This window comes from Equus quagga, chromosome 13 (genome assembly GCF_021613505.1).
Source record: "Equus quagga isolate Etosha38 chromosome 13, UCLA_HA_Equagga_1.0, whole genome shotgun sequence".
In the NCBI taxonomy this organism is placed as follows: Eukaryota; Metazoa; Chordata; class Mammalia; order Perissodactyla; family Equidae; genus Equus; species Equus quagga.
The window spans coordinates 42,434,764-42,451,830 of record NC_060279.1 but is presented as its reverse complement, the minus strand read 5'-3'; the positions used below and the strand labels follow the sequence as shown (position 1 = coordinate 42,451,830).

At 40.4% G+C, this 17,067-nt stretch overlaps 1 protein-coding gene across 6 annotated transcripts in view; it reads left to right on the top strand.

Annotated features, from left to right (window-relative positions):
• Positions 1 to 16,181, top strand: part of RPRD2 (regulation of nuclear pre-mRNA domain containing 2) — a 96,740-nt gene extending 80,559 nt beyond the window's left edge. For 3 of the 6 annotated variants that reach the window (XM_046683459.1, XM_046683457.1, XM_046683456.1), the window contains 4 exons: positions 2,089 to 2,371; positions 4,014 to 4,274; positions 6,267 to 6,467; positions 10,294 to 16,181. In XM_046683459.1, the coding sequence (XP_046539415.1) occupies positions 2,089 to 2,371; positions 4,014 to 4,274; positions 6,267 to 6,467; positions 10,294 to 13,067 (3,519 nt within the window). In that variant the 3' untranslated portion in view covers positions 13,068 to 16,181. The remainder of the gene's footprint in view (positions 1 to 2,088; positions 2,372 to 4,013; positions 4,275 to 6,266; positions 6,468 to 10,293) is intronic. The other 3 variants (XM_046683461.1, XM_046683460.1, XM_046683462.1) reach the window with 2 other exon arrangements.
• Positions 16,182 to 17,067: the final 886 nt, after the last annotated feature.

The following is a 17,067-nucleotide window of genomic DNA, read 5'->3' as shown; positions in this document are numbered from 1 at the left end:
TCCTTTGTTTCTTTGTTATTCCTTTTCTGCCTTTTTTGTTGTAGTTAATAAAGTAATTTTTAGATTCCATTTTATCTCTTCTTGTTGCTATCTCTCCCTTCCTCATTTTCCTTCCGTCCCCAACTTCCTCTCTCCTTTCCTCCCTATCTCTCTCTCACTCCCTCTCTTAGTGGTTGCTCTGGGGGCGTTACAGTATACATCCCTAACTTACCTCTTTAAACTGTGTTAATTTAATATTACTATCTTAATATTGTTATAATAATACCTTAAATTAATATTCTATCACTTCAATTACAGTGTAAGAACCTTACAATAATAGAGTTCCCTTCCCCCAGATCTTTATGCTATTGTTACCTATTTTACTTGCATATATTTTATATAGTTGATAATTTTTATTAATTTTGTCTTAAACAGTCAGTAGACTTTTAAAGAAATTAAGGAAAAAAACATACTCTTCTATATTTACTCACATATTCACGATTTCTGGTGTTCTTCATTCCCTTTTGCCGATCCACATTTCTATCTGGGATCATTTCCCTTCAGCCTGAATCCTTTAGCATTTTTTGTAGTACAGGACTGCTGGTGATAAATTTCTCAGATTTTGTTTATCTGAAAATGTCTTTATTTTACTTTGGTTTTTGTGAAATATTTTCTCTTGATATAGAATTCTGTTATTTCTTCTCTTCCATTCTCTCTCTTCTCCTTCTTGGATTCCAGTTACATGTCTCATGTACTCTTAGATTTCTGCTGTGTTTTATTTGTTCTTTTTTATCCCCTCTAGACTATTTTTTATTTCTTTTTCTTTTTTTTTTTTGGTGAGGAAGATTGGCCCTGAGCTAACATCTGTTGCCAATCTTCCTCTTTTTTTTTTTTCCTCCCCAAGCTCCAGTACATAGATCCTAGTTGTTGGTTATTTTAGTTCTTCTATGTGGGATGCCACCACTGCATGACCCAACAAGCAGTGCAAAGGTCTATACCCAGGATCCAAACCAGTGAGCCCCAGGCTGCTGAAGCAGAGTGCATGAACTTAACCACTTGCCCACGGGGCTGGCCCCTCCATTTTTAAAATAATGCTTCTTGAATGACCAACCAAAATGATTTCACAATCCTAATGGGCCAAGGCTCTTAACAATAAAAAAGGAAAAAGAGACGTAGCTTTAAGGCATTGGCAGTTAAGATAATCAGATCACTAGGATTTAAGTCAGGTGATCATAACATCAGCAGTGGTACATCATATTCATTGTATGTACTCTTGATATATTGTGATGACAGTAGCGCTTTACTCTGTGGTCTTCCTCCCAGAAAGCCATAACCACAGTCTAATCATGAGATTAGATCTCAGTTGAGGGACAGTCTGCAAAATACCTGACCAGGACTTTTCAAAACTGTTAGAGTCATCAAAAACAATGAAAGTCTAACAAACTGTCACAAACAAGAAGAGCCTAAGCAGACATGACTCCTAAGTGAACTGTGGTATCCTGCATGGGATCCTGGACAGAAAAAGGACATTAGATAAAAACTGAGGAAATCTGAATAAAGTATGTGGACTTTAGTTAATAATAATCATCAAAATAGGTTCATTAATTATAACAAGTATATCATACGAATGTTAGATGTTAATAATAGGTAAAATTGGATGCAGGATATGTGGGAACTCTCTGTTATCTTCACAGTAATTTTGTATACCTAAAATTCTTGTAAAATAAAATTTATTTTTTAAAAAAATCAATAGTATTTGACCTCCCAGGCTGTACTTTATAGATTTGATTTTTTCTGTCTTCTTAGTCATTGCTGTATCTCCATTACCTAGAATAGTGGCCAGCACATTTAGGCTCTCAGTAAATAGTGGTTGATTGGGTGGATAGAAGAGAGCAAGGGAGGATGAATTACAGATAACCTCTAGGTTTCTAACTTAGGCAACTGTGTGGATGGTCCTTTTCACTTACGGAATACAAAAAGTAGAGATTGAAAACTACTCCATGATTTGACAGATGGTATTTTTTTCTTTTGTATCAGTCTGATTAAAGTCAAAATGGTAGCTTCTTGGTTCTTTTCTCTGAGGAGTTAACTCTTCTTTTTCTCTTTTAGGCATACAAAACCTTCGCCAATCGAGTGAACAATTTAAAGAAAAAGCTGGATCAGTTGAAGTCAACTCTTCCAGATCCTGAAGAATCACCAGTCCCTTCCCCAAGCATGGATGCTCCCTCCCCGACTGGTTCTGAGTCTCCTTTTCAGGGAATGGGAGGTGAGGAATCCCAGTCACCAACTGTGGAGAGTGAGAAATCTGCAACACCTGAGCCTGCAACAGATAATCGTGATGTGGAAGACATGGAACTCTCAGATGTGGAAGATGATGGGTCAAAAATCATTGGTATGTCCATATGTGATGAATAGACAGCTTGTTCCTTATCTGCTTTGCTTTCCCACCAGTGAATCTTATCATAGGCAGGTATTAAAAGATAGTTTAATTCTTACAAGATTAGAACACCGATGTAGCATTATTGTCTCTAGAGCGGTGATTTAAGATTTGGTATGCCACATGGGTTAAGAAATATTGCTCATGCCAGCCCTGTGGCCGAGTGGTTAAGTTCGTGTGCTCCGCTTTGGCAGCCCAGAGTTTTGACACTTAAGATCCTGGGTGTGGACATGGCACTGCTCATCAGGCCATGCTGAGGCGGCATCCCACATGCCACAACCAGAAGGACCCACAACTAAAATATACCACTATGTACTGGGGGGATTGGGGGAGGAAAAGCAAAAAAAGGAATTATTGCTTAAGATCTGTGCTGTTCAATTTGGTAGCCATTAGCTACATGTGACTATTGAGCATTTGAAATATGGCCAACTTGAGATGTGCTCTAATTATAAAATAATATACACTGGATTCCAGAAACTTAGTACTTAGTGAAATAACTCATTAATAATTTTTATATTTATAACTTATTGAAATGAAATTATTTGGGATATATTGAGATAAAAGATATTGTTAAAATTAATTTTATCTTTTTTTTTAATGTGGCTACTAGAAAGTTTAAACTTACATATGCAGCTTGAATTATATTTCTATTGAACAACACTGCTCTAAAGGGAGGGACACTTATACTGGAATTCCTTGTTTTCTGTCATTCTTGATCTTAAAGATTCCAGAACCACCATTTGTTAACCATGCTTCCAAAATTAACCTGGATTGGTGAATTGTTTTTCTGATATCTCCAGCTTTTGTAATTGTTCTTATCAGGCAGTTTAACTTCTGTTGAATTTAATGTACTATTCATATACTGCTTAGCTTTTAAAGTATTAAAAGGAGTATATTGCAAAGACATCAAGAGTTAAAACATTGCAGTTTCAAATTAGTGCCTAATTGCACCCCCCTGTAGGCCAACTTCAGGAAGCTAAAGGAAGATAAATAAAAATATGTACAGAGTTTGTATCTCTTAGAAAGCTCTCAGGTTAACAGAAGAGAAAAGACAGGACAATTTATGACATAAATATTACCAAAAGACAGAACACAACTGTGTACCAAATAATAACATGCTTCCAGAAATGTACAAATTTATTACACAGATACTAAGAAGATGCAAGGAGATCAATAAAAGTAAGATAAAAAATGAATTTGGGGGGCTGGCCCCATGGCCTGATGGTTAAGTACAGCATGCTCTGCTTCAGTGGCCTGGGTTTGGTTTCCAGGTGCAGACCTACACCACTCATCATTGGCCATGCTGTGGCAGTGACTCACATACAGAATAGAAGAAGATTGACAAAGCATGTTCACTCAGGGCAAATCTTCCTCAGCAAAAAAAAAAGAATTTGGAAAAGCAGATATTGAGGGCAGAAAGGATCATATATTATAAAGAGTATGACTTTTTAAAAAATCATGAAGTAGGTGGTTTTCTCTAAAAGCATAGTGCTTTTTACCCCCAAATGAGGAAATATTAGGACATGTTGTTTCATACTGAAAGTACCATCTGGAAAGTTTTAGGATGCATTATCATGTCCTTCCTTTGTTTCAACAGTAGAGGACAGGAAGGAAAAACCTATGGAGAAGTCTGCTGTATCCACTTCTGTACCTACAAAGCCAACAGAAAGTATCTCAAAGGCCTCTTCGTGTACCCCAGTGCCTGTGACCATGACAGCAACTCCACCTCTTCCAAAGCCTGTGAATACTTCTCTTCTTTCCCCTTCCCCAGCATTGGCTTTGCCAAACCTGGCTAATGTGGATCTGGCAAAGATCAGTTCCATCCTCAGCAGCCTGACATCAGTCATGAAAAATACTGGTAAGTGAGCCTAGTAAAGAGGATAAAAAGCTGATTTCCATCTTTCTAATTGAACTATCAGCCTGGTTTTTTTTTGTAACTTTTTTAAAATTAAAAGTAATTTTTTGAATTAAAAAATAAAGCCAATACATGGTCATTATAGAAAAATTAAAAAATAAAGAGAATAAAATAAATATCCATAATCCCACTACTCCAAAGGGGAAACTACTTGTGTCTAACCATACAAGTCCTATGGGTAAATGAATGTTTGGGGAGATTAAATATTTGTAGTAATTTTTCTTTTAATAATTGAAGCATAGTGCATATACTGTTTTGAAACCAGCTATTAGAAATTTACATATCATGAATGTTTTTGTAAGTCAATAAATATTCATCTATATAATTTTTAGTAGTTACATAGCATTTAATGATTTATCTAAGCCTTTATTATTGAATATCTAGTATGTTTCCAATTTTTCACTGTTATAAATAATACTATAATGAACAACCTTGATGCTAAAATTTTACGCATAACCCTTCCTAAAAGAGTTGGTGAATACACAGGGCTTTTCTTTCCAATGGAAATTTTAATGAAAGTATACAAAAATAGAGTACCTCCACTTACTCATCCTCAGCACCGTAAACACATGGCCAGTCTTGTTTCTTCTCTGTCCAACCCAATCCTGATTATTTTGTAGAAAATCGCAATTATTTTATTTGTTCATAAATACTTTGTATATTATTATTTCTTTTTTTTTTCTTTTGAGGAAGATTAGCCCTGAGCTAACATCTGCTGCCAATCCTCCTCTTTTTGCTGAGAAATACTGGCCGTGAGCTAACATCCATGCCCATCTTCCTCTACTTTATATGTGGGATGCCTGCAACAGCATGGCTTGACAAGCAGTGCGTAGATCTGCACCGGGAATACCAAGCGGTGATCCCCAGGCCACCGAAGCAGTACGTGCAAACTTAACTGCTGCGCCGCCGGGCCAGCCCCTTAAATACAAGTTTTAAAAGATAAAGACTCTTGGGGCCGGCCCCATGGCCGAGTGGTTAAGTTCGCACGCTCCGCTTTGGCAGCCCAGGGTTTCACCAGTTCGGATCCTGGGTGCAGACATGGCACTGCTCATCAGGCTACGCTGAGGCAGCATCCCACATTCCACAACTAGAAGGACCCACAACTAAAAAGATATACAACTATACAACTGGGGGGATCTGGGGAGAAAAACCAGGAAAAAAAATGTGTTAATAAAAGATAAAGACTCTTAAAAAAAGTCAGCATGTAGGTTTTTTAAGTCTTTTCATATTATAACTAAAATGATCTCCAAAAATGTGCTATTTTATGTTCCAGGTATATGAAAGTTCCTGTTGTTCCTCAACCTCTCCAACACTGTTTTGTTTTGTTTTAATCTTTGTCAAATTCAATCTTAAAAAGTCATTTGTTTTTATTTGTATTCCTTTGATTAAAGATGTGGTTAAAATTCTTTTTGTTCACTTATCTATTTTACTTTGTGAAATACTTGTTCATATTTTTGGTCATTAAAATATCAATCCAGTGTTTAAAATGTAAAGGAAGTTGTTTATATAATCTCATTTAAGAGGCCATTTCACAAGCAACTTACTAATCACCTGGAATTATGCAGTGGTTGAGTTAGACAATTGTAATGGCCCTGATCATAGTCAGTCAGCAGGACTCTGAGCTGTAGGTGCCATTTGGTAGAGAAAAAAGAAATAAATTCCCTGGTCTCTTCCTGTTGAGTCTTTTGAAACTAATGAATACATATGAAAAAAACTTAAAACTTGTTTATTTTAGGAGTGTTCCAAATAGTTGACAGCAAATCTTAGTCTGATTTTCAGATTTTTTCTTTGTGCAAGCCATGATATGGATCATTTGTGGATCAGTCAAAAAAGAATTCCCGGTAAACATACCAAACTCCATTAAGTGAGTGGAAAGTATGAATTTAAAGGTAATTTTTGAATTGCAATTTTTTGAGTTAATCTTTCTGCCACCAGGGGTCAGTCCTGCATCAAGACCTTCTCCAGGAACTCCTACAAGTCCCAGCAACCTCACCAGTGGCCTGAAAACACCCGCACCTGCCACGACCACATCTCACAACCCTCTGGCAAACATCCTCTCGAAGGTGGAGATCACCCCAGAGAGCATTCTGTCTGCTCTTTCCAAAACCCAGACGCAGTCGGCCCCTGCACTGCAAGGTAAACGGGCATGTGCCGGAGGGCCTTGCATTGTGAGTGTTCGTCTCTTGCTTAATCCTGGATTTTATCTCAGATCCAAAACCATGGAATGTTTAATACAGTTTATTCATTATTCTCTTTATGTTTATCACCTATGAGCTGGCACTTACAGAATTATAAAATATCAAAGCTGAGAAAGACTTTAAATATCATCTAGTCTAATCCCCTCCTTTTGAGGTGAGGAAATCAAGGCTCAGTGAGGTGATGTGACCTGAAGCAGGTCACACATCTATCTATTCGGTGATGAGCTGAGACTAAAAGTCAGATTTCTTGACTGGAGTCCAGTATTCTTTCACCTATACCATGACACCCCTAGGAGCTTCATTTATCCTAGCTCTTAGTACAGGTTAGGATATATTGAGGTTTACGTTTTTGGTTTTTTTTTTAAGATTTTATTTCTTTTTCCTTTTTCTCCCCAAAGCCCCCCGGTACATAGTTATATATTCTTCGTTGTGGGTCCTTCTAGTTGTGGCATGTGGGACGCTGCCTCAGCGTGGTTTGATGAGCAGTGCCATGTCCACGCCCAGGATTCGAACCAACGAAACACTGGGCCACCTGCAGTGGAGCTCACGAACCCAACCACTCGGCCATGGGGCCAGCCCTGAGGTTTACATATTTTAATATTAAACAAAGCTAAAGACAGTAAGAAAGGTCAATCTGCTATCAAAAATCTTATGAGACATGTTTATCTCTTTTTTTATGTCCTAATGTTTTATAGAAGCCTATATTTATAGAGTACATCTTTTATGTTTTCTCCTACCTGTAATCTCTACCTTATGTGAACCTCTATTCAGCTTTGCTAATTATTTCTTTTGTGCCTAAAAACGTCTACTTCTAACATTTTTTCATAAATCTTACCTGCTCTTTGTTCTCAGACCCTCCAGATAGCAACATAACCTTTTTTAAATACCTCAGTATAATTATTCAATGAATTACAAATACCAGAACGGTATCTTCAATATAGTGATTTACTCTGTATCAGTAATTCTCAACCAGGAGCCTTCAGGGGATATTTGGCAATGTCTGAAGACATTTTTGTTTGTCACAACTGGGGTAGGGGTGCTACTACATCTAGCGGACAGAGGCCAGGGATGCTGCTAAACATCCTGCAATGCACAGGACAGCCCTAACAACAAAGAATTATCCAGCCCAAAATGCCAATAGTGCTGAGATTGAGAAATCCTGCTTTATATGAATAGAGAGCAGTACAGGTATCTATTAATTTTCTTATTCTCTAAACTGTTCTGTAAGTGGGTCAGCCAAGCACTATATTAGAGTGAACTTTGTCTTAAGATATAGGAGAATTTTGTTAGAAAGAACTAAATACTATTAGATAATAATCCACAGCCCCCATATCTTGGGACCAGCAGTAAAGAATTAATGATGATACTACAGCGCGTCTTAGACTGCTAATTTCAGGGATAGTTAGTTTGAGAGATTGGCATATTTATAATTTCTCCCTTCTAGTCTCTCTTCTATCACCATTCTATAGTTAAAGTAAAAATCTTGAACTCACTTTTATTTTTGCTTCTTATATTGATAAAATACTTCCTCTTAAAGAAGAAGGTTTTCCTTTCAGCAAATTGTTGCAACAGTATCATGTGGACCTTTTCATCAGGCAAAATTTGAACAGAACTAAATGTATTCTGACAAAATGAAAGCGGGAATCCCAGAAAACAACCTTTGTGGAATGACAGGGTAGTTCATCATCTTTCATTTCCTTATGAAAAGTGGAATTCTCCTTGACTTTTTTTTTTTTTTTAAGATTTTATTTTTTTCCTTTTTCTCCCCAAAGCCCCCCGGTACATAGTTGTATATTCTTCATTGTGGGTCCTTCTAATTGTGGCATGTGGGACACTGCCTCAGCGTGGTTTGATGAGCAGTGCCATGTTCGCGCCCAGGATTCGAACCAACGAAACACTGGGCTGCCTGCAGCAGAAGAGCGTGCAAACTTAACCGCTCGGCCACGGAGCCAGCCCCTCTCCTTGACTTTTAAAAGAACTACATCCAGTGACTTAAATAGATGTGTTTCTTCAAAGACTGTAAAGGAAATCTCTTAGAACTGTGCTCTGATTTTGTCACTCACAGCCCTTATTGACAGATAAGGCTCAACACAAAAGAACTTCAGTGAGCAGAGGTCCATTGAGTATGGCTTGTTAAGATTGAAGAAAAGTAATATCTAGTGGTGAGAGGTTATATCACCTATACCAGAAATCTGAGTAGTATCTATTAGGAGGGGGAAAATTATATAGCCAGGGAACTTTTTGGAAATCAAGCATGGATTTTTTTTTTTTAAGAGTATAGTAAACAATATTCCAGTTATTTGGGTATTATTGAATATTGCCACATACCATTATTTAAAAGAAGACGGTAGTGGGGCTGGCCCCGTGGCCGAGTGGTTAAGTTCGCGTGCTCTGCTGCAGGCGGCCCAGTGTTTCGTTGGTTCGAATCCTGGGCGCGGACATGGCACTGCTCATCAGACCACGCTGAGGCAGCGTCTCACATACCACAACTAGAAGGACCCACAACGAAGAATATACAACTATGTACTGGTGGGCTTTGGGGAGAAAAAGGAAAAAATAAAATCTTTAAAAAAAAAAAGTAGATGGTAGTTAAAAATATTACAAGGATGGAGTGGCCTTAAAGTTCATCAGACCTTAAATCTCTTAGCAAATATGGATTAAAATTAAAATTTTGAAGAAACATTAATTGAAGTATTATGTGGAATATTATTTTCTTTCACCATATCGTTATCAAGGAAAAGTTTTAGTATATGAGTTAAAGCTGTAAGTTTGAGTGAAATGTACATAGAAAGTTTTCATTTATGACCATAAATTGGGTAAATCTTCTGAAATATGATTGACTTTATGGGACTGTCTGTTATGTCTTTGTCAAGTATTTTTCTAAAAAATCTTCTACAGGAGCAGTTTGCTTTGGTGGACTTCAGCCTTTGCCCCAAAGAATTGTTTCTCAGTGCTTCTGAGGTTTTGTCTATCAGTGAGTAGGGTTGAATCTCATCAGTGTCAACCTGGGTAGATCAGTAATCTTTGAATTTTCTAAGCTCTAAGATGGTGATTGTGTGTTTTCTTGTGAAAGGATCAGTGCCCCTGATGGTCTAGCTTTGTAAGTGTTTATGGTGTATGTTTGTATATTTATTCTTGCTACATTTTACAACGAAAAATGATAACTAAAAACATTGTTTCCCCAAAGGAAACACTAGTCTAGCAAGAGATGCATCTTGAAAAAAGTGTTGCTGTTCAAATAAATTTCTGCAATTTGCATATGCTCTATCCCTTTTTAGAATAACAGTGTACATTAAAGTATTAGAGACAGTTGTGGAGGCTGGACAGGAAGGGTAGGGCAGAATATCTCTTTGCATTTAGGAAACAGTTCCACCGATCAAACATTAAGAAATACTGGCTTAAAGTGTTATTTTAAGAATAATTTTGCCCCCTTTCTTTCTCTGCTTTGTCTTGTTTAAACTAGGAATGATTCTGACACTAAAATCTCCCCCTTTCCTGTTGACTTTTATTATGCCTTGTTGGACTTGTTTCGTGACTGTACTGGAAACATTTCAGTGATTTGCTCTCTTTATATTGATAAATAGGTCCAGTGTTTTCTGTGAAATTTAGCCATTGCTTGTTTGGTCTGGATTCCCTTAGGCCTCATGTTTTAATGTCTATCTGGTTCCCACTGGCATGAATGAGAATATCCTGTTAGCCTACCTTGTTTTTATTGTAAGGTAGGGAGTTGTTCTTCTTAATTCCTCTAATCTTTGTTTCTACAGGCCTGTCATCTTTACTTCAGAGCGTTACTGGGAACCCAGTTCCAGCCTGTGAAGCTACATCCCAGATTACTTCAGCTTCCCCTGCCAGTACCACAGTCTCTAGCATAAAAGGAAGAAATCTGCCCTCCAATACCCAATCCTTTATTCCCAAAAGCTTCAACTATTCTCCTAATTCATCAACTTCTGAAGTGTCTTCAACTTCAGCCAGCAAGGCCTCAATTGGGCAAAGCCCAGGGCTCCCAAGCACTACTTTCAAGCTCCCATCCAACTCTCTGGGGTTTTCAGGTACTCACAATACTAGCCCTGCTGTCCCACCTACTGAAGTTGCCATGTGCCAATCTTCAGAGATCTCCAAACCAAAGCTGGAGTCCGAGTCCACCTCCCCAAGCCTGGAAATGAAGATCCACAACTTCTTAAAAGGTAATCCTGGTTTCAGTGGCTTAAATTTAAACATCCCAATCTTGAGCAGTTTGGGGTCCAGTGCCCCAGCAGAAAACCATCCCTCAGACTTCCAGCGTGGCCCTACTAGCACGTCAGTCGACAACATTGATGGAACCCCTGTGCGTGATGAACGGAGTGGGACACCCACCCAGGATGAGATGATGGACAAGCCCACATCCAGCAGTGTAGATACCATGTCCCTGCTTTCTAAGATTATTAGCCCTGGTTCCTCAACACCCAGCAGTACAAGATCACCACCCCCTGGGAGAGAGGAAAGCTACCCCCGGGAGCTCTCCAGTTCTGCATCTACATATCGACCCTTTGGCCTGGGGAGTGAATCACCCTATAAGCAGCCTTCTGATGGAATGGAGAGACCATCTTCCCTGATGGACTCTTCACAGGAAAAGTTCTATCCAGATACTTCTTTCCAGGAAGATGAGGATTACCGAGATTTTGAGTATTCAGGGCCTCCACCCTCTGCCATGATGAACCTAGAGAAGAAACCAGCCAAGTCTATCCTGAAATCAAGCAAGCTTTCTGATACCACCGAGTACCAGCCAATCCTGTCCAGTTATAGCCACAGGGCCCAAGAATTTGGGGTAAAGTCTGCCTTCCCTCTATCTGTAAGGGCCCTCTTGGACTCTAGTGAGAACTGTGACCGTCTCTCATCTTCCCCTGGGCTATTTGGTGCCTTCAACATAAGAGGGAATGAACCTGGGTCTGACCGGTCACCATCACCGAGTAAGAATGATTCATTTTTCACCCCTGACTCCAACCACAATAGCTTGTCTCAATCTACCACTGGGCATCTCAGTTTGCCACAGAAGCAGTACCCAGACTCTCCTCACCCAGTTCCACATCGTTCCCTTTTCTCTCCGCAGAATACCCTTGCCGCTCCCACGGGCCACCCACCCACATCAGGCGTGGAGAAAGTCCTGGCCTCCACCATTTCCACCACATCGACGATTGAGTTTAAGAATATGCTTAAAAACGCCTCACGAAAGCCCTCAGATGATAAGCATTTTGGCCAGACTCCCAGCAAGGGCACTTCAAGTGATGGTGTCAGTCTCTCAAACCTCGCCCAGCCCAGCTTGACCACCACTGATCAGCAGCAGCAAGAAGAGCACTACCGCATAGAAACCCGAGTCTCCTCTTCCTGCTTAGACTTGCCTGATAGTACGGAAGAAAAAGGGGCCCCTATAGAAACCTTGGGTTATCATAACGCATCCAATAGGAGGATGTCAGGGGAGCCAATACAGACCGTAGAGTCCATCCGAGTTCCTGGGAAGGGAAATAGAGGACATGGGCGTGAGGCTTCAAGGGTGGGTTGGTTTGATCTGAGCACCTCGGGCAGCTCTTTTGACAATGGCCCCTCAAGTGCCTCTGAGTTGGCATCCCTTGGGGGTGGGGGCAGCGGAGGCCTCACTGGCTTTAAAACAGCACCATACAAGGAACGGGCACCCCAGTTTCAGGAAAGTGTCGGCAGCTTTCGTTCCAACAGTTTCAACTCAACATTTGAGCATCATCTCCCCCCGTCCCCCTTGGAACATGGGACACCCTTCCAGAGAGAGCCAGTGGGGCCATCATCTGCCCCACCTGCCCCTGCTAAGGATCATGGTGGTATCTTCTCTCGAGATGCACCCACTCATCTACCCTCTGTGGATCTTTCGAACCCCTTCACAAAGGAGGCAGCCCTGGCCCATGCTGCCCCACCCCCTCCTCCTGGAGAGCACAGCGGAGTTCCTTTCCCCACTCCACCCCCTCCTCCACCCCCTGGGGAACATAGCAGCAGTGGTGGGAGTGGTGTCCCCTTTTCTACTCCACCTCCTCCTCCACCCCCTGTTGACCACGCTGGGGTTGTACCCTTCCCAACCCCACCACTGGCAGAGCACGGAGTGGCAGGGTCCATGGCAGTATTTTCCAAGGACCGTAGTTCTCTCCTTCAAGGGACCCTGGCTGAGCATTTTGGGGTGCTCGCAGGACCCAGGGACCATGGGGGCCCTACTCAACGGGACCTCAACGGCCCTGGCCTTAGCCATGTACGCGAGAGCCTGAGCCTACCCTCCCACTCTCTGGAGCACCTGGGCCCAGCTCATGGAGGAGGAGGTGGGGGAGGCAGCAACAGCAGCAGTGGCCCCCCCTTGGGTCCCTCACACAGAGACGCCATCAACCGGAGTGGTATGATTTTGCGGAATCCCCGGCCAGACTTTCGGCCTAGGGAACCTTTTCTCAGCAGAGACCCGTTCCACAGTTTAAAGAGACCCAGGCCACCTTTTGCTAGGGGCCCTCCGTTCTTTGCACCAAAACGCCCATTCTTCCCTCCCAGGTACTGATGGAAACCAAGGGAAAGGCATTCTGAACAGTCTAGAGAGCATTGGAAGTAGGAGTTTGGTTTATTATTGTTGTTGTTTATATTTGTTTTCCCTCCTTTGACTTATTTTCTTTTTATTATGACAAAGGGTCTCCCTTCCAAATTAAAAAGTCATATATGCTTACATTTCACTATTCCATCCAGTCCTTCCTCCCACTGCAACTTACCTACCCTTCCCAAGTTGTTTGTATTTTACAGGGGAGGGGGCAAAGAAACACAACCAAAGCCACTTCATTTGGCTGGGGGTTTGAGGGGCGGGGAGGAAAACAAATCTTATTTCACCCCATCTATTGAAGAGTATTATTACATTTGAAATAAAACTTCCATCAGTACAGATAATAACACGTGCAATGTTGGGATGTTATTTTGGGCTTGGCTTATCAAGTAGTCAATGGAAAGATTCCTGTCCCCTTCTCCAGCTAAGTAACTGCTGTAACCAGCTTGGCTCCCTTCCCTGTATGCTCTCTGCCCTGCTAACAGCCAAGAGATGTTGCAAGGGAGGAAATGTGGGAGACCTTGGACCTGTCAAGTTTGTTTGTTTTTGTTTTGTTTTTATTTTTAAAGGCATGTCGAAGTTGAGTTCTTTACCTTTCTCCTGAAATCTTAATTTTATTTTTAATCACCCTCTTCTAAAGTACTATCAGGCAGTAACTTTGGGGAGATAAAAACCTCATTGTATCGTAGCAAAAATTTTCCTCTTTATCCTTGGAATGAAAGAGAGGTGACTGGGTATAATTTCAAGGTTAAAATAAGGAGTAAGTACAAAATGGAGTTAGAGAAAGGAACCATTAATGGTGTGATATGACCTGCCCTTCCTTCATAAACCAGAGAGAATAAAGGGGAAACGTTTTCAAGGTAGTTTCACACGTCTTGCACCAAGCTCTTGCTTCCTGCTTTTCTTCTTGACTGACTTTTTCTCCCTCAGTTTTCACTTCTACTTTGACCAGAAAGAAAGTCACTACAGTTGACAGTTGCTACAAGGGGGCAACTGGAATATTATCCCTGTATTTTTCATAGCAGTAGACATTTTTACCGTGGTGCCTCCCTAATGGGAGTGAGGTTTGGGGGCGGTCTTCAGCAAGGGTTAACTACCAGGGGAAGGCAATTACTTGTCTTCATCTTCCTTTTCCCCTTGCCTGGTCCCATCTGCACCTCTGTTGTTGGTATTTCAGAGGAGGAGGTTCAATAGCATTTTCTTTATATTATACCTCTCTAGATATGTCTTAGTGACAAGTGGGTATTACCATACATATCTCTACAGAGAAACAGGAAGACCTGATAAATCCAAACTTACCCCACTCTACAGATAGCCTGTCCCATTTCAAGGCTCAAGCCTTATTTTCACCTCCCACTCCCAATAGGAAATAAGGTTTCTACCCTTAGTCATTTTACATGAGAAAGAAGTGCTTTTCTTCTCCCTGAACTGAAAGACTTCTTGTTTGTATTTCTACAACTAGTACTGGGAAAAAGACAATCACTGCACTTTGCGTGTTTATATCTTTCTATCTAGGGACACTGAAAAGCAAATGTTACTTTACTACATTTTTTATTTAGTGTCTTGCCCTAAGGTACACACTGGTAATCCCCAGCTAGATGAGTAAAACGATACGTGTTGAGTTGAGTGTTTTAGGGAATCTCGGCAAGTTTCCTCTGTTCTTCCAAGTTAGTGTAGAACTAACTCTAGGAAGTACGGGGATTACTATTGTAGAGCGGACAATGTAGTGACGAAGATGATTGTCTCCGAATAAACTTGCTTTGCAGATACAAAACAGCTTAAACCAGTGTGTGTCATAGTTTGGGAGTTTTTTGTAATTTATTCCATGTTATTTATTTGGGCTCGCCATGTGTTCTGTGGTTAGGATGCTGCAAGTTATTCATCTTCCTAATGCATTTCTGGTCTTAAGCCAACTGTTCTTTCTTTGACCCTCTCAAGCGTCTCTGTCCTGTAGTTCTCCCCACGAAAATGCATGATACCATGACCTTGTATGTGGGATGGGGGTATATAGTGTAGCAAAGCCAAGAAACAATATAGTTATATTGAGTCCTAAGACATTTGTTTAGGGAAAAGTGTGAGAGAGTGAGGGTGGGGGGAGGGGGAGGGAGAGTTCTATTTGACTTAAAACTGAAATTGATTTTTTTTTTGCAGAAATTAAGTGGGATGTTTTTCATTCTAGAATAAAAGAATGTGAATTCTTTCTGCTGCTCTTGTTTAAGCTAAGTAGTGTTTACTTGAAAAGGCTCTCTGACCATTTGATTTTATGAGAAAATGTAGGGATGTCAGGAAAGTGGCTTCCTGAATGTTGGGGTAGGGTAATTGCCCTCAAAAGCATGATGGCTAATACGCGAAGGAAAGACCTTGTTGTACAGTTTATAAGATGGACTTTTAAGGGTTGGTTTTTTTGTGGGGTGTTTTGTTTTTTAAGCCACAGAATCCTCAATGCGTTTGTTGCAGGCTGAAAATGAGGATTTGTATGTGACTGTCAGCTGTTAACTTTAAGGAAATCTGTCTACAGCAGTAAATGAAGATGACAATGTATATATGTGATATAGTGAAACAAAAAAACAATTCTGATATTCATAACATTGAAACAAAGGGGTTTTATTCTTTCTGTGTCTGTGATTTAAAACTCCATGCCCATGCTCTGACTTTTGTATTTCAACCTGAGTTTAAAAAAATAAACAAGATATTTTTTAAAGAAAGCATAACATAGTGTGTCTTGGCAAGGACATGATTCATATGAAAGCAAAATAATGTGAAGTTGTTACTAAGGACCTTGGTGCTCACTGTAAAATCACAGACAGAGAATTGGTGGGAGTCGTGAATACACTGGTACCACTTACAACTCAGTGACACAGTATCAGAAATTGAGTCCTTCAGTATTTTGTAAGAGTTCACTTTCAGTCAAGCGTAGATGAGAGCTCTCTCCCTGCACCCCTCTGCCCTCCCAACGGCTGAGAGTAAATAGAACTTGGTTTGATTCCAGGGAGGGTAAAATGATCAGAGAGTAGGACTTTTATCCTTTCCGATCCCAGGAATACAATGTTTGTGGTATATATGGTACAGCAAACCTGTTTAGATAATGTGAATATACTAAACTTCCTAATTGCAGAATATTCACTACCAATCCTGAAGTTACTGGGTCATGCAGAATTAAGCTTCAGCTGTTATTGTTTTGAAGCCGCTGTAAATTACTGCTTTTTCCCCTTTTTTCCTGCCCTCTCTCCTCCACCTTTTTTTTTTTGAATGGGTGGGGGTGCCTGTTAAGATTAAAATTAGATATGTTGGATTGATATTCTCACATGTTCAGTGTGGAAAACAAAACAAGTACATGCTTTAGAGGCAACAACAATGAAATCCTTTTGAAATGTGTATTAATATCATTTAATAAAATAACTAGTTCTAAAGGTTTGACATTTTTCTTTGAGATTTGGGGCTTTGACCAAGGGCCCTGGCTTCTCTGTTGAGTGCAAATAGGAGGGAACTTCTCCAGGAGTTGAAACTGCTGCTTTGTGGAGGCCTGTGGTTGAAAAACCCAAATTTTCTCCAACAAAGACCTTACATGACTGTCCAGGGCTGAAGGTGAAACCAACTACAGAATGCAGAAAGAAAAACCTGGATATTTCTCCGAAGATAACGATTGTATTGGCTTTTGGTCTAAAAGTGTGTACGGGGTAGAGGTGCTAATGTATGTGCCTGCCCATTTCTGAGGCACACACAAAGATGCCACTGACCACCTATCTTGTCCCTTCCTTGTTACCACTTGGCAATTTCCTCTCTTCCAGCCATTCCTTCTTTTTTTTTTTAATCTATTTCCCCAATATTATGTTTTTGTTTTCCAGTTTAATAAAGTATGGTTTCCTTTGTTGTGTGGTTGACTTTTCCCCTCTCACATTGATCTGGTCCAGCTGTCCCCTTTGACTTCTGCACTCAGTGTCACTGAAGGCAATCTGAGCCTCTAAGA